This window comes from Papaver somniferum, chromosome 7 (genome assembly GCF_003573695.1).
Source record: "Papaver somniferum cultivar HN1 chromosome 7, ASM357369v1, whole genome shotgun sequence".
Taxonomy (NCBI): Eukaryota; Viridiplantae; Streptophyta; class Magnoliopsida; order Ranunculales; family Papaveraceae; genus Papaver; species Papaver somniferum.
The window spans coordinates 230,028,358-230,054,873 of NC_039364.1; the positions used below are offsets into that span (position 1 = coordinate 230,028,358).

The following is a 26,516-nucleotide window of genomic DNA, read 5'->3' on the forward strand; positions in this document are numbered from 1 at the left end:
CTGCTATCCAACATATTATAAATATCCACCTTTCGGACAAAATTATTTGGCCCTACTCTAAATCTGGTAAATACACCACAGCATCCGGGTACAACTGTCTAATCCAACAAGAAAACAGCTCTCTCCCAAAACCTCACCCTCAACCCCTTCCAAACAAAAAATTCTTATGGACCTTACCGTGTCCTCCAAAAATAAATCTTTTCTTGTGGAAAGGTATAAATGAAGGTTTGCCAACCTTCTCTCTACTCCATCATATCAATCTCTCCACTTCCAACCTATGCCCCCGTTGCAGCTCTGAGCCTGAAACAGCCAATCATATGCTGATTCATTGTCCAGTAGCCCTGTCCACTTGGACCACCCTTTCTAACTGCATATCAACAAACCAACCCCAAGGTAACCACCAACCAATTACCATAAACCACCAAACAACCATTTCTCAATCACTGCAAACTCGAGGTAATACCTCTTTTATCACCTCCTGTTGTTTTCTCTTCTTGTGGTCTATATGGACAACCAGAAATGAGCTCGTATTCAATCCGACGCACTCCACCCATGACGACATCCTGGCAAAATATTTCGCACAACAACATGAATTTGAATGGGAAAAATTGACATCCCCTCCAGTACTCCCCGGGGAGCTTCTTTGCAGATTGACAACAAAGATAACAAAATCTTCTACAGCCGTTCAAGTGGGTTGGAGTATCCCAACATCAGACTGGTTTAAAATAAATACTGATGGTGCATCTAGAGGCAACCCGGGAATAGCGGGAGCAGGATTCATATGCATGAACTCAAGCGCGCACACAGTTTTGGCTATTGCACAACCTTTAGGTATAATCACAACGCTAACGACGGAAACATGGGCCGCAGTGATAGCAACCAGAGCAGCAAATGAAATAAATTGGACTAAAATAATATTTGAGACGGACTCGGAAAATCTCGTGCATTTCATTAAAACTCCAAAGGAAGCTCCATGGTATATCTCTGCAATGATTGATGAAATCATTCATCGAATGCGTCAAATCCCATGTTGTGTTAATCCTCGGAAGGCGAGTCAACCACAGACTTCCCCTTTGCTGATATTGCCCCATCGGCACAAGTTTCGGCATTAACATGCGCATTGCGATCATCCGCGCCCTCATCCTGAACAGCAGCGTCTCTCTTACCAGAACCCCCGAGCACATCCCAATCATCATTGGGGGAGAGCAAAGAAAAGCCTTCGGGAAAATCGAGGGCATCGTCAAAGAGTTCCCCCGCGGAATAAATCCTGTCAAAGGAGAACTCTTGAGAAATGGTGGGGAGAGTTTCCGCAGCCTCACCAGCAGGAGCAGACATGTCCGCGATAACACTTCCGTCAGCCACCGCGGTATTATTTCTCACTTCAACACCATCACAACCCACACCAATCTATTCCTCGACATTAGGAGGGGAAGTATTAGTGCACTCTTCCCCATCAGAGATTTCCTCATCCTTGGCAAACTCTTCGTCCACCGGACTGGTAACTTCTTCATGAACCTCAGCCTCACCCGTCACAATGGTAAAAGACTGCTTGGGCCCAATCTTCTTCTTTTTCGACACCTTGGCAGTAGTGACACTCTTCGGTGGAAGTATAGCACCAGAACCTTCCTCCTCATCTCCTTCAACGACGTCGAAAGCATAAGGAAAGTTCATGCCTTCGAAGTTTAAACGCCAGGGACAGAAATCTCCATAACGAGCAGGAGGAGATTCACGAGGCCTGCTACTCTCAGAAGGACGCCAACCGCGCGGACCGGGAATCCAACTATACGCCCAAGGACCAACAATTTCAATAACAGTGGCGTGCCACTCGTAATCATGGTCACGTTTGATCCTTTTGCGTGCGGGAAAAAGTTTCCGTTGACTCGACCCCTCGGTGCCCGGAACATATTTCAGTTTGGCATCGCTCACCTCACTTAACAGACGAATTTCGCCCCGAGGAGCAGCAAGGTTTCGAAGGCTAACACTCCACATTTTACGGTTCCTACTATTGACATAATCTCCAAAGGAGTTGTTGAAGTTTTCAGGGGTATACCACTCCCTCTCAGCGGGATTTGGAACGTAACATGTCATCGTCGTCTTCCCCTTACTCCGAAGATAACATTCCCTCAGTGCACGGAGATAATTCCCCTATAGTTGCGACACGGAACGACTGTGAGTATTGGTGGAAGAGCCTTCACGACCAGCCAGCACATCGTAATAAAAGGAATCACCAGACTTGTACAACGGCAGCATAAGACCCGCCTCGAAGGCTCCAACCGTAGTCAGCAGGTGAAACTCATCAAACTGATACTTCGAGATGAGCTCGTAAGTAATATCATCCTCAGGGGCATAGAAACGAACCTCGAAGGCTTGAAGCTCATGCTTTTCCTTGAAAACTTCAAGGTCAATGTGCTTGAACGTAACTTTCTTCTTGCTGACCGAAACGCTGCGTATCACCGAGGCAACCTCATAGGGGCCACCGCGAGGACGTGTCTGCGTACACCCCGAGTCATCACGAGGGCAAGAAGCAGCACGACCGGCAGCGTTTCGAGACCCGGAAGGACTCTTCGATGGATCCCCTTTCCTAGGAGGAGAGGCCCTCATCCCAGAAGAAGATGAAACTTTATTACCGCGGGGATCCATTTGAGACAATTTAGAGAAATCTCCCCCAGGTGGATATCTATCAGACTCTCTACGTGGAGGGGATTTCGGTAGACTAGAAGCCGGAGCTTTATATGGAAGCCGCGTACGGTCAGACATGGCTGCGAAGAGGAACAACAAAAACAAGTTAGAAGCAAACACGAGGGCATCAACAAAGATCAAAAACAACAAAATTACCAGTTCATTTCAACAAACCCCAGAAACCCCAAAACTAGCATACATACATGTACACCCTAAAACCCTAAAACCCTAAGCTTAAAAGTTCAATCAATACAAGTGCAACAATGGCCTCCTCGACTTGAGAAGAAAACTAGCATACGTACATCAAAAGGTGGCATACATACATCAAAAGGTGTTCTTCATCACAAACAAGGTATGACAGCAGCAGAAAATTTTGTTTCAGCACAATAAACACAACTTAAAACAACAGAGACAAAGAAAAGAAACCTTACCACCACAAACAAAATCCCAAAAGAAGACAACAAACCAGAAACAAAGAAGAAACGAGCGTGATTAATGCTAGGGCAGAGAGAATTTAATGGTTGAAGAACAAAGAATGAAGACTGACAGGGAGAATGAAATTAATTTTCAAGGAGAATAAAATTAATTTTTCTCCTCTCCTTAATATACTCGAAAGAAAGAGAAGGAAGTTAATGGAGGAATGAGAAACGTGCTCATTAAAGGAGCAGTTAATGCACGAGTGAGAAACGTGCCCAAGTATCTAGGAGAAGTTATTAGGAGAGATGAAGAATATGTAACGTCTGTTTTCTTCAATGCTTCCACTAAACACTCAAGCCCAAAGAAAAGGGGCAAATTGTGTGTACATATTTCACCATCAAACATGTGTATGTAGGAAGACACGTGGAGAGCATGCGGACCAAGCCATCAAAACATGATGACACACGCCCACAGCCAAGAAGCCCATCCCGTGGACGTCGGATCTTTGCTCGAACAAATCCAAGGGCAGAAGATAAGAGATTATCAAAAACACGATGTACTGCGGAGCACCAAATAACTCCCGAAGAGTTACTTTATCTCATCCCCAAAAGAAGCCAAGATCAACGGTGAAGAAAAGGTCGACTGACATGGACGTGACAGGGGCAGAAGACACTTGTCTGACACGAGCAGGCGCCTCAACCACCCGCATTAAACACTCTGAGCAGTGTACGTGTCGATCATCTCGTGGAACGAACGAGGATGACTCTGCGTGATCAAGCAATGAACGAAGACCTCCGCGTGATGGACACAAAGCACAAGAAGATAAGGTTCCAACGGCCCTCAGAAATGGGTCACACACTCTAACCCTATAAATACCCCCTCTCCACCAAGAGTGAGGGGATCGGAAAAACCAGGGAGAGAAGGAGAGAGAGAAGAATTGTGAGTGTAAGTTTGTCCTTTACAATACACAGATCTATGTAAACTCCAAAGTCATTCGACTATCTCTGTAATCATCAAGTACATAGTGAAACAATAAACCCGTGGATGTAGGCCTTAGTGCTGAACCACGTAAATCCCAGTCTTATTTACATTCCAGCACTTTATATTCGCCGAACGTTCCATAAATTTTACTTTTATACTTCGTTTTCTTTATCTTCCCCTGCGTAAACGCCTCTCACGATATTATTAGATGAGGCTATGATAAACCCGAAGGTTTTGAGCCAAGAAATCAATGCAATCGTATTATCAGTGCGAGTATGTACCTAGAATGCAAACATTGTTAGTGAACATATAGATGCCTTCGTGATTTACGTGTTCACAACCACAGAGGCCACACTTCATTCAGAGCACATATATCAAAAGGCAACTATGCTTGCGTCATACATAGTAAGACTCCAAGTTAATTTCAATACACAGTTATGTTCACAAAAGGTTCACTGTCGACAAGCCATAGATAAAGTTTTTATTCATCACGCGCGGCCAGTCATGAATCCTCCACCACTAGGATGCCGAACATTGTTTGTTACGCAATAACGGCAGCCATAGTTTTCATCTCCTGCAGGACGAATTGACAGTACAAGTAGTCAAATAATGATCCCCGATTCACAAACAATCAGTTAGCAGGAAAAACAATGCACTTAACTGTAGCAGTAAGAGGCTAATGAAACCACACGAACCATATCTACATGTAAAATACAAACCTATATTAAGTTTTTTGGCCCCATTGATTGGCAACGTGTGTTGTTAGTTCAGCAAAAAAACATCTCCTCTGGAGCATCAGCAACATCAGTCTTTTTAGCCGTGAAGTCGATGCGGTGAATAATAAAATGACTTAAGTAACACAGATGTAAGAAAACCAGGCTCCACCAGCTCATATTTTGTGCCCTGTGAATTTTAGGCCAAGCAACGGAACAAAATATTATCGATCAGAAAAAAAAAGAAAAAAAAAAAAGCAGAACAAAATAGAAAGATCGAGGGAATCCAACAAAAATGGTGATTGATTTCAAGAAAAAGCAATATAAATATAGATTCGGAAGAAAACTGACTGATGCTTCGTTGTAGGCACTTATGGCATCTGTTGCATAGGGCCTTACTCCATCATGACGGCATTTTGTTGAGCACCCCTTTCTGGGTTTGGGTTCAGGCCTGAAATTGCCAAAGATTGAGCAAATCAAAAGCATTCAATTGAGTTTGCGCTGAAGAGATGTGCCAATAACCAGTTAACCATGTCTAAGTTTAAGACTCTCTTCGTGAATCACAACCCTAATTGCCCTATGTTCATAACAAGCTTTCACCAAGACACTCAGAATCATACTTTAAATAAAAAAAACTCCAACAATTTATAACTCGATTAGGGATTTCAATTTCAAAACCCCATAGCAAACAGGGGCTTCAAAATACCCCCAAAAATCGCTATAACTTAATTAGGGATTTCAAATCCCCAGCCCAGATCGATTAGATAATCGTTGGAAAAATTAATTAAATAGAGTTACCGCATGGGCACACGACCACTAAATCGCAAACGCCTAGAGCCACCAAGTGAAGGATCAGACTCATCCTTCGAACGCAACCTTTTGGAGTTGGATGAAGAACTACCAGTCGGTCACGCAGAACCACCATCGTTTTGCCCTAAAATATATATAATAGGTTTTTTAATGGCAGGTCCATGGGCTTGATTTTTAGGTCCCAAATGTTATTCACGTCCCGGGTCCTCGTCCGACACAAATTTTGGTGAGCCACCCCGAAATTTTGGAATCTCAATCGAATCGATTGAATCAAACACTCCGCATCGAATTTGTTTGAGACACTAATTACATCACCGCCACCACCCTCTTCCACCTGCTTCGGTTACTGTTGAATCACCACTACCACCCTACTCATTCAAATTGAATCACCACCACCGCCCTCCTCCTCTCTTAAGTGAGTCGTCCACCACCACCATCAACACCGCCATGATGTTTGGTATTATGATTACAGGTATTTTTGATTCTTTGTACATCTTAGTACTATTTTTTTTTAATCAAGTTGAAGACTGATTTTGGGTGTGAGTTGAATTTCAGTTGAAACCAAGAAACTCAAATCCACTAATTTTTAGTTAGGGGTTTATGTTTAATTATTATTTATCCATACTTATAATTTTTTTGTTTAAATTCCTAATAGAAAGTAATGCTCAGTTTTCATTTGGTTCTTACTTTGATTAACGACTGATATCATTTTCAATTGTGCTTTATAGCTATTGAAGCGAGTAGGTGGTTATGGAATTTGCATTGGGTTGAGAAGTTCAGGTGAGGGTTTAATGACATTCTTATTTGAGTACTTCATAGTAGGTCATGGATATGTCTTTGACTCTTTCTGAGTATTGTGCACTCTAGCCACAACTCTTCGCGTAAATGCATAAAAATCTTTGGTAGGTAGTGCAGAATTTTGGCATGCCGAATTACTTGAATTTGATATTTTTACTCTGCATACAAGTTTTATACCATGTTATATTATTGACTTGATATTTAGCTTAGTTGAGCAGAGATTGACACCCAAAAGGGATACATTAAACTATAGGATATGGGTTAGTAAATCAGTTGGTATGATTAAGTTACGTGTTGCGTAAATTTAGTAATGTAATAAGATGCAAACTAAACCTACGTGCAAAGTTCTCAATGTTTGCAGTTAACTACAGGAACTATAACCTACGTCATTTGTTGCTTACTTACGAATGCAACCATAATGAGTATATCAGTGATCAGTCTATATTTTAGTTTGCAGGGAAAAATGATAGCAAAGATGTTTTGGACTAACCGGGCACAAATAGACTAAATGCTCATCTCAAAGAACCCATGATGGGCCTCACATGTGGTTGAAGGAAGTTAAATATTACAACAGAATGAGGTGATCTTGGCTGAAAAAATGGTGTTTATGAACATGCAAACCAACATGTAATTTTTTTATTTTGCAGTTGAATAACCTACTTGCTGCTTACAAGTATCCACTTTAAATTGATACTTTTATATCATTTTGCAGGTTGCGAGATTATCTTGCAAGTCCCACCCTGCCCAAATGTTAAGTTGAAAGAGAAAATAGTTTGAAGGTAACTACCATTTTAGAATTTTATGAAATGTGTTTTTATAGATACTTATTTCAATGGAAGTGTAGGTCGAACAAATCAAAAGTGAAAAACAGATAGGTGTTAGAATAGCTTTTAGAGATTGAATTTAGTGATCATCGTTTATGTATTCCACAGAATTTACTGTATGGGCTACAAATAGGAAACCTCAATTGAAGGATGCTGATGGGACAAAAAAGATCTTGACCCCTCTTCTTCGCCCCATTAATTGTTATGTGAATTATTTTTGGTTAATTTGTTGTCTTGCCCTTTTGGATGCTATTAAGAACTTGAATGCGTCTTTTCTATTAAATGTTGCTTGCACAGATTATGAAGTGGCTGCATGATCGTGTAGTAGTAGCTGATCATAAGATTTGATTAGTCAGGGGATGATTTGTCTACTCATCTAATTGTTACCTTACATTTCTGTCATTCTTTCAGATATTTAAGCCATGGAGAATGTTCCTCACAGCCTTAGAGTCATCGAGCAATCTTGACTTCAGCAGTGGATGATACCAAAACAGATGGCAGTCAACAACCCTTGCTCGATTTTGACAGTTGATTTTTTTTTATGCTGACAAGTTCCGAACTCAGGTCACCCGTGTCATCACCCAATGACTTTGACAGTTAATTCATACCACAGTGGATGACAGTCAACAATCCAGTCTCTGTTGAAGCCGTAGAATAGTTTATGTAAATTTTTTGAATCAAAAGTTCGATTCCTAGGTCTTAATGTTTACCAGTGCAATACAAGTAAAATCAACTGTGAATCTATTTTTTCATTTTAGGGATTTTGATTTCAGTTTATCGATTTTAGGGTTTCATTTGTGAATCTGTTTTTTTCGATTTCAGTTTTTTAATTTCTTCTTTCGGTTTAGGGTTTCATATGTGAATCTAATACGATTTTATTATTTCCATTTTAGGGTTTGTCAAGGTTGAAGAACTGAAGTACTTTGAAGATCAGAAGAACATTGAAGGTATAAGTTTGACTTATGCTGATATATCTAAATGGATGTCCTACTTTATTTTACTTTTATTCTTTGTTTAATTATCTTCTGTGAGAACTTCTATTCTCTGTTAATATTTATGGTTTACTTTATTTTACTTCATTCATTTCCTTCTCATGCTGAAGTTTCCATTGGATTTTACTCACCAGGTCAACATGGCGCATCAACTGAGAAGTGGTTTTGTGTGCTTATATAGTAAAGAAGCCCTTTCATGTATGGTGAGGCAGGAGGTCGTGTCATTAATTTGCCAGAGAATCAGAAGATGTTTATTGTAAAACATTGGCACAACAGGTACAAACTAGAACCACCAAATTAGCTTTTAGGACAGAATTTATTCGATGTTGAACTATATTTCTTAAGTTGAATCAAGTTTATCTTATCTTGTTGGTAGGTTTGTCTTTCATGGATGTAGTCTATTTTTATGTGTTTTCATTGGTTAGTTCAATTTGTTGATAATGCTTTGGTGCTGACTGTTTCATGGCTTCCACGTGTGTAGTTCAGTGGTCTCTTCTGGGTATCATTCAATGGTTCAAGCAATGTCAGAAAGCATAGGTGAAGATTCAGGTAATACCAAAGATTATGGAGCCTCTCAGAATATCATGCCGAGCATGAATATCTTGAACAACCTGGCATGTTCTCCTACAAATACATCCAAGGTTAGAAATAAACTGACCTTGCTTGGCAACAGATATGCTATTTGCTGACAACACAAACTTGTATTAAAAGAACACACCAGAGACCAACCATAGCTGACATATTAATGAGCATCTGGGATAATTCTATAGACGGACACTAATGCGACATCGTTATATTGAAATACACCAAAGAAAAATATCTTCTTTTGTTGTATCATAGTGTCCATTTGTATTTTCCCTGTGTATTTTTATGTGATTTACTTGATGCGCACAGTACCGAGACACTAAGGTGCCATCGTTTATATTGAGACACACCAAAGAAAAGTATTATGTCCAGATTTTTTTCTGTATGTCCTAGTTCCTAATGATTGGTGTCTTGGTTGGTACATACTAGATAATTTGGAGCACAGCATTGCCTTATTTCTAGGGTTAGGCTGACTAGTAGAATTATAACGTCCATTTGTTTGATGTCAGAAATTAGACCAGTCTTGTATGGTTTGCTAGGACAAGAGATGCATTGCAGGTTGAAGTGCTTGAAAAAATGAATTTAACCATCAGTTTATGATGATTACTGGATCACTAACTAGAACCCCAGATAGTCAAAAATTTGGATAAAGTTTTAGAAGCAGCAACGGGTGGCTGGGAATGGTTGATAACTTGCTCATCTTAGGAATCTTTAGATAGTCTTCTTCAGACATCGATCCGATAGACCGAGGCTTTTGGTTGTATTCTGTTGAACTATTCACAGTGAATTATTTGTGTAACCATCTCTAAGTATGTGTGACTCAACTGGAGTGTCTTGATATCGCCTATATTGATTTTCAAGCATCAGAAATCCCACTTCAATTTCTCATACTCCCATCAGAAATGGTAATGGGAATCTTATTAATAAAATACTTATATGGCATTTTATTATATAGTATTGCAAGTGCTTCTTCATTTTTATATGATTTTTGTTTTGTTTTGATATGGGTTTAGATCGGAAGCATCCAGCTTGTGACTTATCTTACTTTGGGCGAAGAGAATTCTCATTCATTTTGGGAAATGACGTATATTTGCGTTATCAATCGTTCAACAATGCTGCTCAGATGGAAAGCTCCACCAAAAGGGAGTGCCCGTTTAAAATTGATATCAGTGCTGTACACAATGTAGATGTATGATTTAATTTCCTTCTCTTGGGTTTTAGCATGTAAAATGACTACTTTGAAACGTAGTGCCCGAAGCATGATCTCCAGAAATATATCTAGTGACTATTTTCCTAGGACCTCTTTGTATGTGTGCAGCTGTGAGCTGTCTATATGTAGGCATGTTAGTCTTCTTTGTGGACTAGTTTCTATTAAAAGAAATAGAATTCCTTCCAACACTCGATTGAAAAACTGTTCGTTTATGTTCTTTATTAACCAATTAACTTGTGAAAATATCCTGGAAGATTGCGTTTTTAACTTAAACATTTTCAACAGCCTGCTAAGCGTAATGCGTATTCTGGTGAAAATGCATTCACTCCGGTGGAGGAGTTAGTTTTCAATATTGTAAGTTGTTGAGCTTCTTTGCTTCTAAATAAACATTATTCAGAACCAGTGCCTTGAATGTTTAAACTGCATTTCATCGCAGGATATGTCAGATTATGACGATGTTCGGTATTGCTGCTCGGGTGCTAATATTTGCAAAAAGTGCTGGCCACTAATGACAATTGCTATTAAAGTGATTGATTCTGCACTCAGAGGTAAGAGTTCCTGCATTAGCTATTTATTGAATTTTAAATCTACGAACTACGAAGAGCAGCCCCATGGTCAGTGTTGTTGAGTGAACATGGAGATTTGAACTCTTTGGGTTCGAAGTCCCTTCATTGCGGGGTCCTATTTCTTAAGTATCCTAATTCAGATAATGACCTAATTGGATGGCGCACTACCATCCAGCCTAATCATGTTCTTGGCAGTTGTACGTTTCTCATTCGAGTGGAACTTTCCAACCGATAAGCATTTTAGCTAATTGAAAATTTCTTCATGTGGTGCCCTAGTTATTGTACTTTTTCTTTTACCCTGGCAAACAGGAAAACTTACATCTTTTTTTCCTTTCTGTAAGTTCGCAATAGGAGATACACAGCAATTTTTTTGGCACATGGTGGTACAAGTAGGATAAAACAAATACCTGTTACTTCGATCCTTTGCAAAGTTCCCAATCAGTGTTAGCTATTCTATATAATTGCACTATATTTTGTCGATAAAAGTTATCATACAACCAGTTCTGAAGTTACTGCTGTCTGGCCCCTTACATAATTTTGATATTGTGGTATCGCTACTGATGCATGTGTGTTCTCTAAACCCTGTTTACGCATCATACTATATGCAATTATCAGTCTACTAAGTGTAGGTTTTTTAAAGCTGTAATGCCTGGTCAGGTGTCCGTGTATAACGCAGAATACCTTGATCATAATTGGAAACCTAATCTAGCCATTTAGTAACTGAGCAGGATCATTATATTTCTTCTGCTGATCTCATATGTCGTGCTCCTTTTTCGAATTTGATTCCTAAATGAAGACCTTACACTTCTTTTTTTTGCTTATAACATCTGTGTCTCAGAGAATTTTAGCTTTACTCACATTCTCTGGGTATATAGTGTTCCGTGTGGTGTTCATTGTTGGGTTTGCGATGCACGAGCAAGAAGGTGGCTTAAATTTATTTAGCATTTAATTGTATACAAACTTCGCCTTTATTCAAAGGGTTTGTATATGCTATGTATCCCCCCTGCAGGTTGAACAATGCACAGAGAGCAGCTATCGCAGACTGTTTTCATGTATATAAGGTGGTATACAACTATAGTATCACGTGTAAACTTATTCTCTTAGAAATTGATACATTTCATGGGATCTTCCTAAACTTATTCATACTTTCAGGGAAGCCAAAGTGGCTGTGAGAAAGTTTTCTTAGAGGGTCCTTTGGTCTTGATCACTCACTTGTTGGTCTTTTTTCAAGTCTTTATTAACCGGATCAGTGTTAGCTACTCATCCACCTTGGTCTCTACAGGTATTAACTTTTCGCAATTTTCTTGATGATATAGTCATTTTGTTACGGCTTCATAGTTGTATGTAAGCAGGAGAACATGCCAAACATTATAGTCTGACAACGTATATCTGTATCAAATTGTGTTTAGAGTGAGATCTTTTTTGATAGCCACTATCCTTTTAAGTAGGGAATGTTGCTGGTGATCAGAATATATTGAAACCATCAACTTCTTTTAGTCTCTAGTTCCTATTTGTTATTCAGAATCAATTAAGGTGCCTTTTGGTGACAGGTGGAGAAAAATTTCTTAAATGGCAAGTTGAAGGCCATCACAGCTTACTTCAACCACCCCTCAGTGTAAAGGATTTTATAACAGTCCCACTTCTGCGAATTTTGGATCAAAGTGTGGGTTCTTCTAAAGCTGAACTAGTCCATGGGTTCTGATTGTACACCACCAAGACTCCAGAATATATGCGAAAACCTGGAAGAACTTGGTAAGTTTTTGTTGTATGTATTTGCGATGTATCTGCTTTATCTTCATGTATATTTTGATCAGTGGTTGTATTTCAAAAATCAACCCGTGAAATGTTGTTTTTGGAATAGTATATAAGTCTATTAGTTCAGAGTTTTAAGACCCTTGTAGTGGGGAAAGTCTTGTAGCTAGTAAGTTTTAAAGGTGATTATAGTTATTGCATATTTGCGTCCAAGATGAGTTTTGTTAAAAAATTTAATCACCCCATGATACGTATTAAAGTCCCTATGAAAAGGGACATAGGGTGTGTCAGAACCAAGCTAAAATTCTGAGGCCTTTTTACCTTTGCTCAGGTGAAGTGGCCTCAGTTAGCCTCATAAGAGATCTCTGTAAATTGACTAGCGAAATTTGTGACCTTCTTTAATTTCGGTTCTGATTTATTGTTTAGGACTCTACTAAGATCAGAGATTTTTCGTGCCAAAAAAAAAAAAAGATTGGGGATTTCATGGGAGCATTCTGGAATAAGGTAATTTAACTCTGCGTTTTACTTGAGCAATATAATCGTAGCTACCATTCCTTCTTTTGGACCCAATTTCTTACTTTGGTCTCGTGTTTCACAGCTGCCCATGGATGAGGCTAAGGATGTTATATCACTTGTACTGTGATGTTGGAGGTAATGACCTGGTTATATAATTCATACTGCTTTTTGTTTGTAGTCAGAAGTCCATTAAGTCGACAATTCTCGGTGTCTTGTCTCTCACTTTTGGCTGAAGCTGATTTAAGATGTTATTTCTCGCCCCTGGATTTAGTAGAGCGTGAAAAACTGTAACTATAATTATCATAGCCCCATAGTTTTTCTATTAAGTTTAGATGTGAATGCACTTAACTGACGTGGAAAACTCTTAGCACCCTCTTTGGAAACAAACAGAAGACTGCATTCTATTCCTACACTACATAAGCTTCAAAAGAGGAAAAATCCAAATGACTTAAATGTTACAGAATTGAGGTACAAGAGTAGTTATGGATCTCCAAGAGTCTTCCATGTTTACGTATGTACTTGTCCATTTAGACCGTGTATATAGTTATATACTTGTCCATTTAGAAAGTATGCAGTCTATTGGTAGTGGTTAGAGCTCATGGCTAAGGAATATTTGGTTCGGCAGAGGCATCCTGTAGCTTTTATTTTGTCCTTGTTCAGTTATTTGTAGTCTTTCTTTTCTATTTTGTGTTGATTTGCTTTTACATACAACTCCATTTCAGTTCACTTCTGTTGATATTTGCTTCACATGGTTGTGACTTGTCTTTTCAGATTATACAAAATCTAGGGTTTAGTCTTTTGTTTGTGACCTCAATACTGAAACATCAAATTGGTTATTATGCAGGTATTTGGGTTTAAGTCAAAAAGCTGTACTCTGGTGATATTGTCACGGCAGCTGAGTCTACCTATGATCTGCAGAGGAAATTAGTTAGGCTAGCGGAGTCTTGTGATACTTCTGGTGATATTCTAGTCTTTCTTTCCCTGTTTTTCAATGCCTGTCAGTTGGCACAAACTAGGTTACCCATCCATTTATGAACACCAACATAGATAGAATATTCTTTGTCAGTCACAAAATTTTGGGTTCAGTAAGTTTACTTGTGTACATTTATATCAATTGAAGCATCCTTTCTTTTATAATATTATCTAGTGGTGATTCTCAAGAAGATTCTCAACAGTACAGTTTTGTATCGCCATTGTAGTTTGGGGGATGTGGGGGAAATGAATTTTGACTCGGTCAAGAAACTTAGACTTGACCCTTTTTGTTGTGGTTGCAAGAAATTAGCAACGTCAGCACTCTGTTGCTAAATTAGAACCAGAACCAACAGTATCTAGTTCCGGGTAGGGGTATTGCTGCAATTAGCAACAACATGTATTTGCTGCTAATAAAAGATTTAGGGCAAGCGCCGTTGCTAATTGCCGTTGCTAATAAATGCGACACCGTGTTACGCAACGGCGGAAGCATGTTGCAACCCCGTTAAGCAACAGCTATAGTAAGTTGCTAATACCTTAAAATGGGGTAGTGACAACTGGTGCTGTTGTCGAGCGTTGAAGAAACATCTTTTGTAGCCCTATAATTCCTGCAAGTTCGAATTAACAATTAACCCAAGTTCCCTAAACATCAACAGACTCCAAATTACTTCGTGTCACATCCATTCATCATCAATTTATATCTGTAGAAACAACCACCCAAAACCTTTACATCCTTTGTCTTGAGAACTCGATTAGACCTAATTTCGATCAAATCAGAAATCCCCAACTATTGCTGCTATCCTGTTGAGTAATTAGACCAGTAGAAAATCAAGGCTAAGAACCATTTAATCATCACAAATTGCTGATATAACACCACCATACCCCATCTCATGGTTAGCCAACAACAGCTTAATCATTCGAAGATGATGGAGGCGATGAACGAGAGACAAGTTGAAGCAGCAGGAGAAACGAATTGGATTTTCTTTCTTTTAGGCCAAGCACTATGGCGCAAGGTATCCTTCCCTATCCATCAAATAAAGGGAAGGGATATCATAAGGAACACAGCCTCACTATGGTGTCCTTTTTTTCTTCCCCTACATGATACGGAAACTCAGCAGCTGTATAAATAGTGTCATATGGTAACTGAGTAGCCGTATCTTTTTCTCAATTTTTTTTTTCCAATAGAAATAGATTTCTCTAAGAAAAATAAGATATTTTAGACCAAAAAAAAATGTATAAGAGGTAAAAAAGAGATATAATGGGTAAACAAGAGTTTTAGTAAAAAAAAAATGAAAGTTTTAAGATAAAACTTTAAAAACTAGAAACGGAAACTCAGTAACCGTGTAAAATGCTACGGCAACTGAGTAGGTGTATCTACTTCCATACGGCTACTGAGTAGCCGTGTGATTTCCCTTCCCTACAGAGTGATCAGGTGGATGGATTTTTAGCTTTTTCCCTACATATGAGGGATAGGATAGGGAAAAGAGGCACCATAGTGCTTGGCCTTATATCTCCATACCCTCCTCCGTCCATTTGAGATTCTCATCTTTTTTCCGGCTTCTATTCTACTACAGTATACAGAAAGAGAGCTACCACCAACACAGATCTGATTTTCTTGAATGGACCCTTCTTCTCCGATCATAAAGGGAATTACCAATGCAGGTTCTTTTTTTGTGTGTTCTTCCACTGGTCCATGGGTCATGGTATTCAGTTAGATCCCATGGTTTCAATGGATGTCGCATAAAAATCCCAAATCATTTTGGAATCACATCCCTTGGTAGTCATTTTGTATCGTACTTGTGTCAAACAGTTAATTCAATGGTTCTGTCAGTAAATAAATTAAAATCTAATATTTATTTTGTCATTTCAGTATTTAACTAACTTTCTTAGTGATTAAGACGGTCAATGACGGTCATTGTGGCCCAAACTCTTATTAAAAGTTTTTCGTGACCCAAACGTAATTTTGGTTATTTTGTGTGACCCAAAGTCAAAATATCCCAAAGATTAATTAGTTGAGTGTTTTTAGAAAAATAACTTTTGAGAAGAAGAAGGTTTTTTTTTTTTTTTTTTTTTTTTTTTTTTTTTTTTTTTTTTTTTTTTTAAGATGGTTGATTTCAAAATGAGGGTTTTGGATATTTAGATATACTTCAAAGTTAGTTAATTTTGTTTGAATTGGCCAAAACTTTTGAAAAAATGAAAATTTTATAAACTGATTTCGGCTATGACAATAGAGTTCGGCTACGAAATCTGAAGAACAGGTAGCCGAACTCTTTTGCTAGTGTAGTTCGGCTAATGGTTCTGAAGACACAGGTAGCTGAACTCGGTTTTAATGGAGTTTTTGCTTTCAGAGAAAAATTCGGCTAGGAAAAAATATTGCAACGTAACCGAACCAAAAGTTCGTCTAGGAAAATATTTTTTGCGACGTAATCGAACTAAAAGTTCGGATAGGAAAAAAAACTGTGACGTAACCGAAATTAAAGTTCGGCTAGGAAAAAAAACTACGACGTAACCGAACTTGTCTATGAAAGAAAAAACTTCATTAAAACTAAGTTCGGCAACCTGTACCTAGAAAAACAAATTGCGAAATAGCCGAACTGTTCTTCGTTTCCATCAGGTTCATCTACTTCAACAAAGTTTTTACCAAAATTTCTAGCCGAACTTACAGAGGAGGTGGTGGTGGTTGATTTAAATTAAGCTATATATATATATATACAGATAGGTGGTGGTGGTGGTGGTGAGGGTGGTAGTCGGAGGTGGTAGATGGTGGTCGATGGTGGCGAGCGGCGGTGGTGGGAGGAGGTGGTGGTATATATAGGTGGTTATTAAGTTGGTTTTAAATTAAATTAGGTTAATTAAGGGTAGGTTAGTCATTTCCACACTTTAGTAAACCCCTTATGACTATAGGGTAGATATTCTTATCACATAACGCCCCCCTCCAAAAAAAGGTGGTGCCCAAAAAACGGTTCCGTAAGAACTAGTGCAGCACCCGTGCTCTGGATGGGCCCAAAAAATTGTTAACATGCACATAGAAAATGAATCAAAACTAATAGTGATTTAAAAGTAAAAAACACTTTGAGAATGGAGACACATTGGGAAGAAAGATTTTCTTTAAGCCTCCATCTCATTTTGGTTATCTTAGCAAGATCAAACTTTTGCATGTTCTAAAAACCTAAACCACCTTCACTTAAAGGCCTACAAACAGGTTCTCAAACCTTAAGACACACTCCTTTCTTACCATTTTCATTCTTACTTTTTTCATTTTCACCCCACCAAAAATCCGTTTGCATTTTGGTAATAATGTTACAAATTTTCACAAGAATTTTAAAGCAATTCATCTGGTACGCACATAGGGAAGAGGTAACATTTTTAATCATTACGGGCCTTCTTGATTTGAAAAATTATATAAGTGAAAACTCTAGCATATGGAAATCTAATCCCGACACTTTCGTGTGTCCTAGTTTCAAACATTGTAGGGTTTCAGTTTCTCAGATAAACCATTATAGGGTTAACGACTTGAAGACTTCATTTGGGATACGTGAAGCCATGTCCAACTATTTTACTTTGTATTTGTGTATCTTGATCTTACACTTTCTATCGTATTGAGTTTAATCTTCTTTAGGATTTTCTCGAGATCTCTGACAGGTAAGATATAAGTAATCACAAAGTTCGTCGTCTCAAACTTTGTGGTTCCGCAGTAACTTCTTCTACCATCATATAGATAAGTTATTGTAAGGTGACTAATATTTCTAGGCCGCTCTTTGGGAGTATAAGACCGTATTATTAGTTGGTTCCTGTTCACCTTGATCTTTGTATCAAAAGACGGAACAAAAATAATGAAGGATATACATATTTATATGAGACAGATTTGTTTATTAGACATCAACTTCGGGTCGTAGCAACTCTTAGTTGTGGGTGAGATCAGCTAAGGGAATCAAGTGCGCAGGATCTTGTGAGATTCAAGAGGCGTAAGGAACTCGACTGTACCTTAATCGGTGTGAGACTTGGTTAGGGGTCAACTACATTCCAGTCCGAAGTTAACTTGTAGTAGGCTAATGTCTTTAGCGACTTAATACAGTATGGTGTTCAAGTCTGGACTAGGTCCCGGGGTTTTTCTGCATTTGCGGTTTCCTCATTAACAAATTTTTTGGTGTCTATGTTACTTCTTTTCCGCATCATATTTTCTTTATATGATTGAAATATCACAGGTTGTGCGTATTTCAATCACTGTTGATAAGTCCGTCCTTGTTTGTTGGTTAGTGACATGGTTGACACTTGTATATTGGTCTTTGTTTCATACAAATTTCCGAACAAAATAGTTGGGTGTGGTTGTTGTACTCCCACGTTTTCAATTGGTATCAGAGAGGGAAAACACCATAAACCTAATAAGTTTGTGTTTATTTGATCCTAAAGGTTGTTCTAATGGGAAACCTTTTTGGAAAACTCGTTCCGTCTATCTGTGACGCACACCAGAAATCCTTAAAAAAAATTCAAAGTTTGTTTTCCTTAAAACCTTTGGTCTCTTAAGATAAGCTTGAATCAACTAAGACATTAAAAATCTTAGATGATGGAAAACATCCTAAACGAAAAGTGAAGGGTTCTTCTAAGAAAAGTTGATACAAGAATCATGCTGACGAAAGCTCAAAGATATGAAATCTCACTAGAATGATACTCAATCTTTTTGAGGAATACTATCATGATGGATCTATTGAGAAGGATATATTTATGGACTTTGAAGATGCTTTTAAATTCTTGAGACACTTAATTCGATGAAGGATAAGGTTAACCTTTTTATTGATTCAGATCCCGTTAACACATGTTCTCATGATATACAAACCGGTCATTTGATAACTCATGTAAAATCAGTAATAAGATTCCCGCTGAGTTGGTTACAAGTTCTAGTGACCGAAAATCTCGTCTCTTTATCGGAAGAATAACGAAGTTTAGTATTTTGTCCCAAGTTTAATAATCACCGTTTGTTCCTCTAACACAAAACATAAAGAATATCGATCTGAGACGGTCCATGAGCAGCTTCCTGCTCATCTAACTTATTGGTAACAATAATTGGCGTCACCCCATCATGTATATAACTTGAGATGGGGCAAGTAGCAGATTGGTAAACTTTTTGAGTTTTGTATTTCTCTTTGGGTAGATTCTTTTCGTTTCTCTTAAGCAAACGTTTCATCTGAGGATAAATAACGTATGTAAAATTTTGCTTTTCTACCTTATCTATCACACTGTGACATGATAAAAATATCAATAATTCTTGTACTATGAATATTCTTTTGGAATTAATTATTGAGATAAGAATAAGAGTGATTATCCTATCATATGATATAAAATCTTCATGATGTATGATCCTCATGGTTCTGGATTCCACCCTGGTTGGTAAACCGTTTTTCAAAAATTAAAATTTAGTTGAGCACCTCTCTTAATTTACATGTCTTGCTTCAAGACTATTTTGTGACATCATCTAGTCATTCTTTGGAATTGTTCTATGATAAGGAATCCTATTTTTCACGGGTCTCGTTACCGGTTCGGGTCCAAGCCCATTAAAGGGTTATGGCACGTGTATCTTTCTTCTTCTTCACATCGTTCGCGTACGTGAACATGGGTTATTCTAGGGTTCCCGTACTAATCTCCATTAAAGGCTAAAACTGAAATCTAAAAAATGGTGAAGAAAGCAATCTCTACAAGTGAATTCATCAAGTAAGTCTCTTATCTTGTTTTTCTTCTCTCAATTTTCTGTTGTTTGCTAATGGGTAGGTATAATAGTGACGATAAGAAATCAAGGAAAATTCCTAAGACATTGTTTCTTCCACTCCTTTGAGTAAGATTGTTTCAAGTGATCAAGATTCCATTAGAATTTGTTTTATCAATGATTCTGGTAGTAAAATCTTTGATAAGATTTCTACAAGGGACTTCATCCTTGAGAACAAATTGGTATAGGAAAAATGTCTTAAAGAAGATTTATCTTGTTTTGAGAAATACAATCTTGGTAACATCTTTGATGGTCTTGGTGAAGGATTTGAAACTCTCACAAGAATATTTTATGCTAACATCCATGATGTTAAACGCGACAAACTTGTCTTTATGACAATGATTGATAGAAAGAGGATTCAAGTTGATAGAGAGTTAGTTTCAAATATTACCAAAATCCCATTCAGTAATTTTTGTCTCCCTAGACTAAAGGAAGATAGGCCTTCTTGTGAAAGCATTTCCCATAGCCTTTGCCGCAAGAAGTGAAAAAACGGGGGTCTAACAACCACACCCAATATTTCGTTCGGCAATCTAAATAGACAAACTCCAATATACTTTCAAGAGAATCAACTAGACTCTATATAAAATTATATCAAAGAGTTATATCTCAATTTCTCAATTCAATCTGCAATCAAACAAATAGGAATTTGCGAGCCCAATTGAATAAGAGAAATAACTTGGACGGTATCACAAACCAATATCCAAGTATAAATCAATTCAATCAACAACCTAAAGGTCGGATTCAAGAACTGGTTGATCTTAACGCACAACCTGTGATATTTCTATTATATAACAAAAAATAATGCGGAAAAGAAATAACACAGACACCAGAAATTTTGTTAACGAGGAAACCACAAATGCAAAATAACCCCGGGACCTAGTCCATCTTTGAACACCATATTGTATTAAGCCGCTACAAACACTAGCCTAATACCAATAAACTTCGGACTGGAATGTAGTTGATCCCTAACCAATCTCACACTGATCAAGGTACAGTTGCGCTCCTTACGTTTCTGAACCCCGGCAGGATTCTACGCACTTGATTCCCTTAGATGATCTCACCCACAACTAAGAGTTGCTAGGAACCAAAGTCGAAGACTTGATAAACAAATTTGTCTCACACAGAAAAGTATATTGGAATATACAAATCTGTCTACCACAGAAGTACCTATTAGTTTTATTCTGTCTTTTGATAAATCAAGATGCACAGGAACCAATTGATAAACCAGACTTATATTCCCGAAGAATATCCTAGCATTATCAATCACCTCACAATAACCTTAATCGTATGGAAGCGAAACAAGATATTGTGGAATCACAAACGATGAGATGAAGATGTTTGTGACTACTTTTAATCTTACTTATCAGAGATAAATCTCAAGCAAATCTTAGCAAACATAATACTCAATCACGATAGTAGAAGTAAGATCAGACCACGCAACTACAAAGAAAATAGTTGGGTCTGTCTTCATAATCCTAATGAAGTCTTAAATTCGTTAACCTACAGGGTTTTGTGAAAAACCTAAGGTTAAAGGAGAATCGACTCTAGTCACAACTAATATCACACAAAAGGTGTGGGGATTAGGTTTCCCAGTTGCTAGAGTTCTCCCTTATATAGTTTTCAAATCAGGGTTTGCAATCTAAGTTACCTTGGTAACAAAGCATTCAATATTCACCGTTAGATGAAAACCTTATTAGATTCAAGCTAATATCTTTCAACCGTTACATCGAACTTAGCTTGCTATACACAAATGAAATGTACCTTCATTTAGGTTTGAGTAACCGTACCTAAACGTGTACACTAGGTTGGCTCAACAGTAGTTAACCAAAGTTAGCTATATAAACACCCTCATATCAACCTTATTCATCCTAACCACAACTAGTTCAAATGACTCAAATGAAACTAGTTATAGAGTTATCCAATTGCTATATTCTCATAGTAGTATACAAGAACACAAATGAAGCAAAATTGGTTTGATTCACTCGAATAAATTTATGAACATTATAGCCACGGTTTGCATAGGATACATTCCTTATTATATAAATGTATTAGTTCATGAACAAACCGATTTTAGAAATTTAGCCACTCAAGTATGCAAACGGTACGCATACTTAAGTAGCCGGACTGAGTTTGGGTTCGCCACTATGCGAACAGGTACACATACCTTCAAACACAGCAGAAATTCCCGGACTCAAACCTTAATCCAGTACGCGTACCGGTATGTGTACTTAGGCTCCCTGAATTTCACAAACCAACATGTACGCATACAGGTATGCATACTATGGTTCCAGACATGGATCACATTTATGCAAGAACACATACTATGTTCATAATCCAATAATGGTTAAGTGTTATAAACTCCATTTCAATCATTGAAACATTCTTAGAGGGTGACAACAGTTGTTTTCACGAACTATTAGCATCAAAGAAATTTTCAAGTTATTGAAATAATCATTACGAAACATTCCAAGTCTACACCAAATGATTGTATCACACAAACCATGTAAGATGTTACTCGGCGATTTTCACATGATCATCTTTTGACTTTCGTCAAGAATATAAGATGAACTTGGTTGAAGCGAAAACTTACCAACACATATTTCGAGAAATCTGTAAGCGAGTTAAACTCGGCTCGAAATCTCAAATGTGCATAATTAGGGCTGCACATAACCGACTCGACACGCCGATCCGACCCACACCCGTCGAAAATACCCGTACCCGAACCGACCCACCTAGGTATGGGTCGACTATGGGTGAGGCACGTGAAAACCCACCGTATGTTGGGTCGGTTGCGGGTAGGAACTTCCTTCACCCGAACCGACCCACCAACCCGCCCAATATTCCCTAGCATGCTAGCCCTTAGATTTTCTATCCTAGAATGAATCTCAGCCATTGGATTGAAAAATAAATACCTAACCCTAACTAAGCATCGCACTCGCAGCTCACACCTATCACTTCGGCCTCTTCTTCTCTCCTTCTCAGAGACAGAGTCACGGAGACTCTTCTTCCTTCGTCAATTCGTTTAGAAATTTCTAAAATCGGTTTGCATACTTGAGTATTCAAACCGATGTTGATACAAATGTTTCTTAAGTGAAACTTGTTGTTCATTCACATGTAGTACCCTGTGCTGTGGAGAGTGTCGTTGATTTTGATGCTGACTAAGTTGTGATTGCAAATGTCAGTGCGTTGCCGAAAAGTTGTTTTGTTTTCCTTGTTTGTTCATTTGCTTTCCTACTTTTTTTTATTCCTTGGATCTCTGTCGATGGGATTTTTTATCCTTGGCATCCTTTTTTGATTGCTAATTAAGCTGACACTGACCGTTGTTTTATCTGCAATCATCTGTTTCCCTGTTCTCTTAACTGTAGAGATAGAGATACTTATGAAACGACTTTTGAACTAAGAAAATAGTTATCAATTGAATGTATGACCAACTTGCCTATATATATACCTGTTTACAGTACCATTCACTGTCTTTTTAAGTATAGGCCCCATCAAATATTTGTCTCCTTCATTTTTAAGTAACTTTAATTTTCTACACTTGAATTCTGTAATTCTTCATGAATCATGATACAAGTAATTTGCAAGTTATGACGGGTAACCCACCACTCGACCCGGCCCAACCCGCCTTATTGTGGGTCGGGTGAAAAGCGACCCATTGTTATGGTGGGTCGGTTGCGGGTGAAAAGTTCAATTACCCACCAGCAGTGGGTCGGGTGGTGGGTGAGGCCAAACCCGACCCAACCCGACCCATGTGCAGCCATATGCATAATCGAATACAACTTTTTTCTTAATATAGGAGATAGAGTAGAAATAGACTTTCCAAGTGATAGATGAGTTTTAGTCTCCACATACCTTTTGTTGATGAAGTTCCACAAGCTCTCCTTAGTAGTTCTTCATCTTCAAATGATGAACGTCGTGAAGTCTAATGCTCAACTACACAATCTGTCCTAGTCCGAGACATCGCTATAAGTAGACTAGAAATCAAGACTTATAGTTTTGATTACTAACATTGACAAACAAGCTTGAGATAGCAACGCTTGCGATTTCGACCGAGCAGTGCTCTAACAATCTCCCCCTTTATCAATTTTAGTGACAAAAATATCAATACATATGGATTAAAAAATAAATAAACTTTGTAGCTTCTCATACAAATGCTTGATCTCCTTGGTTCTTTAACATTACTCGAAATCTTCGTCACTTCCAAGTACTCCATGATTCTGAACGTGTTCAACTCAGCATCATAGTTGTTGAAGATCCGGAGCAATAACAATGAGAAAATACTTGCTCTCAATCATTGTTATACAGTGTCATGGTATTATTACACAGCATCAAAGTCCAATTGTATCACAACTTTGACGACAATACTATGGTGATATGTATCGCTCACCCTTAGCCAATACTTCATCTCACAATGAACCCCCAATCTCCACCCCCACCCCACCCCACCCCCCCACCCCACCCCCCAACCACACACACACACATAATGATCCGTAAACCATATGTATTTGTAGTGTGAATTACACATTAATTCTCCCCCTTTTTTTCAATATAAATTGGCAAAGGTACGAAAACTAGTGGGATCCTAATGAAATTTTCATAGAGATACTTCATGACCAAAAGAGAATATATCAACTTGTTTCGATGATTTCACATAGTCAAAACTTAGTGTATTCATCAAGGAGTTTATAAAGATACAAGAAAACTCTTACAATATTCCACAACCGCACTTGAAAAAGCGGGGTACAACAACCACACCCAATATTTCGCTTAGCAATCTGTATGGAAAAACTCCAATATACTTTCAAGAGGATCGATAAGACTCAATCTTAATAAAGTATATCAAAGAGTTATATCTCTCTTTCTCGATTCAATTCTTACTCAAGAAAATAGAAATCAGCGAGTCTGATTTAATACAAGAGAAATCACTTGAACGGTACCAAAGACCAATGTTCAAGGATCAATCAATTTCAATCAACAACCAAAGGTCATATTTCCAATTGATTGATTCAAACACACAACCTGTGATATTTCAGTTATATAACAAAATATAATGTGGAATAGAAATAACACGGACACTAGAATTTTGTTAACGAGGAAATCGCAAATGCATAAAAACCTCGGGACCTAGTCCAGATTGAACACCACATTGTATTAAGACGATACAAACACTAGCCTACTACAAACTAACTTCGATCTGTACTGTAGTTGTACCCCAATCAATCTCACACTGATTCAAGGTACAGTTGCGCTCCTTATGTCTCTGATCCCAGCAGGATACTACGCACTTGATTCCCTTAGCTAATCTCACCCACAACTAAGAGTTGCTATGACCCAAAGTCGAAGACTTTAATAAACAAATCTGTATCACACAGAAAAGTCTACAGAATAGATGAATTTGTCTCCCACGGATAAACCTACAAGTTTTTCCGTCTTTTGATAAATCAAGGTGAACAGGAACTAATTGATAACCCGGACTTATATTCCCGAAGAACATCCTAGTATTATCAATCACCTCACAATAATCTTAACCGACGCGGCGAAAGAAGATATTGTGGAATCACAAACGATGAGACGAAGATGTTTGTGATTACTTTTCTATCTTGCCTATCGGAGATAAAGATCTCAAGCCAATCGTTACGATTGTACTCAACACAATAAAATCAGCAAGATCAGATCACACAACTACGAGAAAGCAGTATCGATCTGGCTTTACAATCCCAATGAAGTCTTTAAGTCGTTAACCTGGTTTTTAAGAAGAAACTAAAGGTTAAAGGGAATCGACTCTAGCTAATACAACTAGTATCACACAGGATGTGTGGGGATTAGGTTTCCCAGTTGCTAGAGTTCTCCCTTATATAGTCTTTCAAATCAGGGTTTGCAATCAATGTTAGCTTGGTAACAAAGCATTCAATATTCATTGTTATATGAAAACCTTATTAGATTCAAGCTAATATCTTTCAACCGTTAGATCGAAAACTTAGCTTGTTATACACAAATGAAATGTACTATTTTGGGTTTATGCAACCGTACCCAAACATGAACATCTGTTGGTTCAATAATAGTTAACCAATGGTTATCCGAATGAGCACTTTCATGTCAACCATGTTATTTTTCACCATAACTAGTTCAAATGACTCAAATCAACTAGTTAGAGAGTTTTTCAATTGCAAGGAAATCTTATGTAACTACATAAGACACAATCGAAGCAAAAGCGATTTGATTCACTCGAATCGGTTCATGAACTATATAACCACGGTTTGCATTTAGCATTCCATAGTTAATATGAATAAGTTCACAAAAAATCGTTTTTAGATATAACCAACTCAAGTTCGCAAACTTATTTCGCGGAATTAAGTTCCCAAAAGGAGTTCACAAACTCCAGCATATATTCTCGGGTCGAGAACTTCCACCAGTTCGTGGATTGAGTTCGCGGACTTAGCTCATGCCACTATTCTGGTTCTCTTGATCAACAAAGTTTGCAAACTTCGGTTCAAGGAAAAAGGAATTATACATATATGTGTTACCACACAATGCTTATATCCGTCATTGGTTATATAATCTAAACTCTCATTTCAATCATTGAAACATTCTCATAGGACGTTATATAGTTGTTATTCACAACCCATTTTTCGTCAGAGAAATTTTCAAAGTGATTGAAACATAACATGACTTTTGTCACTAGATAAAGATGAACTTGGCCAAAGCAAAAGCTTACCAACACATATTTCGAGAAATAGATAGGCGAGATAAACTTGGCTCGAAATAGCAAATGTGTATAATCAAAGTCTATATAGCAAAACGACTTTTGTCTCAGAATAGGAGATAGAGTAGATAGACTTTTGAGTGATAGATAAGTTCAAGTCTCCACATACCTTTTAGTCGATGAATATCCACCAGTTCCTTGAGTAGTCCTTCGTCTTGTATGATGATTGCCATTGAGTTCTTG

General features: G+C 38.0%; 1 protein-coding gene and 1 long non-coding RNA gene across 2 annotated transcripts; one reads left to right on the forward strand and one right to left on the reverse strand.

Annotated features, from left to right (window-relative positions):
• Window positions 1-4,454: 4,454 nt before the first annotated feature.
• Window positions 4,455-5,694, reverse strand: LOC113299783. Its single transcript, XR_003335187.1, has 4 exons — window positions 5,589-5,694; window positions 5,142-5,241; window positions 4,797-4,980; window positions 4,455-4,651 (listed from the first exon to the last, which is right to left on the reverse strand). It is a non-coding gene; the product is annotated as an uncharacterized LOC113299783 (long non-coding RNA).
• A 239-nt stretch (window positions 5,695-5,933) lies between these two features.
• Window positions 5,934-12,961, forward strand: LOC113299782 (DNA primase small subunit-like). The gene is made up of 16 exons (XM_026548869.1): window positions 5,934-6,072; window positions 6,329-6,380; window positions 6,849-7,025; window positions 7,111-7,177; window positions 7,634-7,885; window positions 8,116-8,169; window positions 8,349-8,490; window positions 8,696-8,763; window positions 9,813-9,988; window positions 10,295-10,363; window positions 10,446-10,557; window positions 11,554-11,636; window positions 11,728-11,857; window positions 12,126-12,327; window positions 12,754-12,831; window positions 12,926-12,961. The coding sequence occupies exons 7-14, from the start codon at window positions 8,411-8,413 to the stop codon at window positions 12,275-12,277; spliced, it is 870 nt and encodes a 289-aa protein (XP_026404654.1). The 5' UTR covers window positions 5,934-6,072; window positions 6,329-6,380; window positions 6,849-7,025; window positions 7,111-7,177; window positions 7,634-7,885; window positions 8,116-8,169; window positions 8,349-8,410; the 3' UTR covers window positions 12,278-12,327; window positions 12,754-12,831; window positions 12,926-12,961.
• The last annotated feature ends 13,555 nt before the right edge of the window (window positions 12,962-26,516 follow it).

Excerpts from the sequence above, each read along its gene's own strand:
- LOC113299782 (XM_026548869.1), top strand. The coding sequence starts at position 8,411 with ATGTATGGTGAGGCAGGAGGTCGTGTCATTAATTTGCCAGAGAATCAG. Across the intron at positions 11,637-11,727 it reads ACTGTTTTCATGTATATAAG|GGAAGCCAAAGTGGCTGTGA; the intron begins GTGGTATACAAC and ends TCATACTTTCAG. Across the intron at positions 11,858-12,125 it reads ATCCACCTTGGTCTCTACAG|GTGGAGAAAAATTTCTTAAA; the intron begins GTATTAACTTTT and ends TTTTGGTGACAG.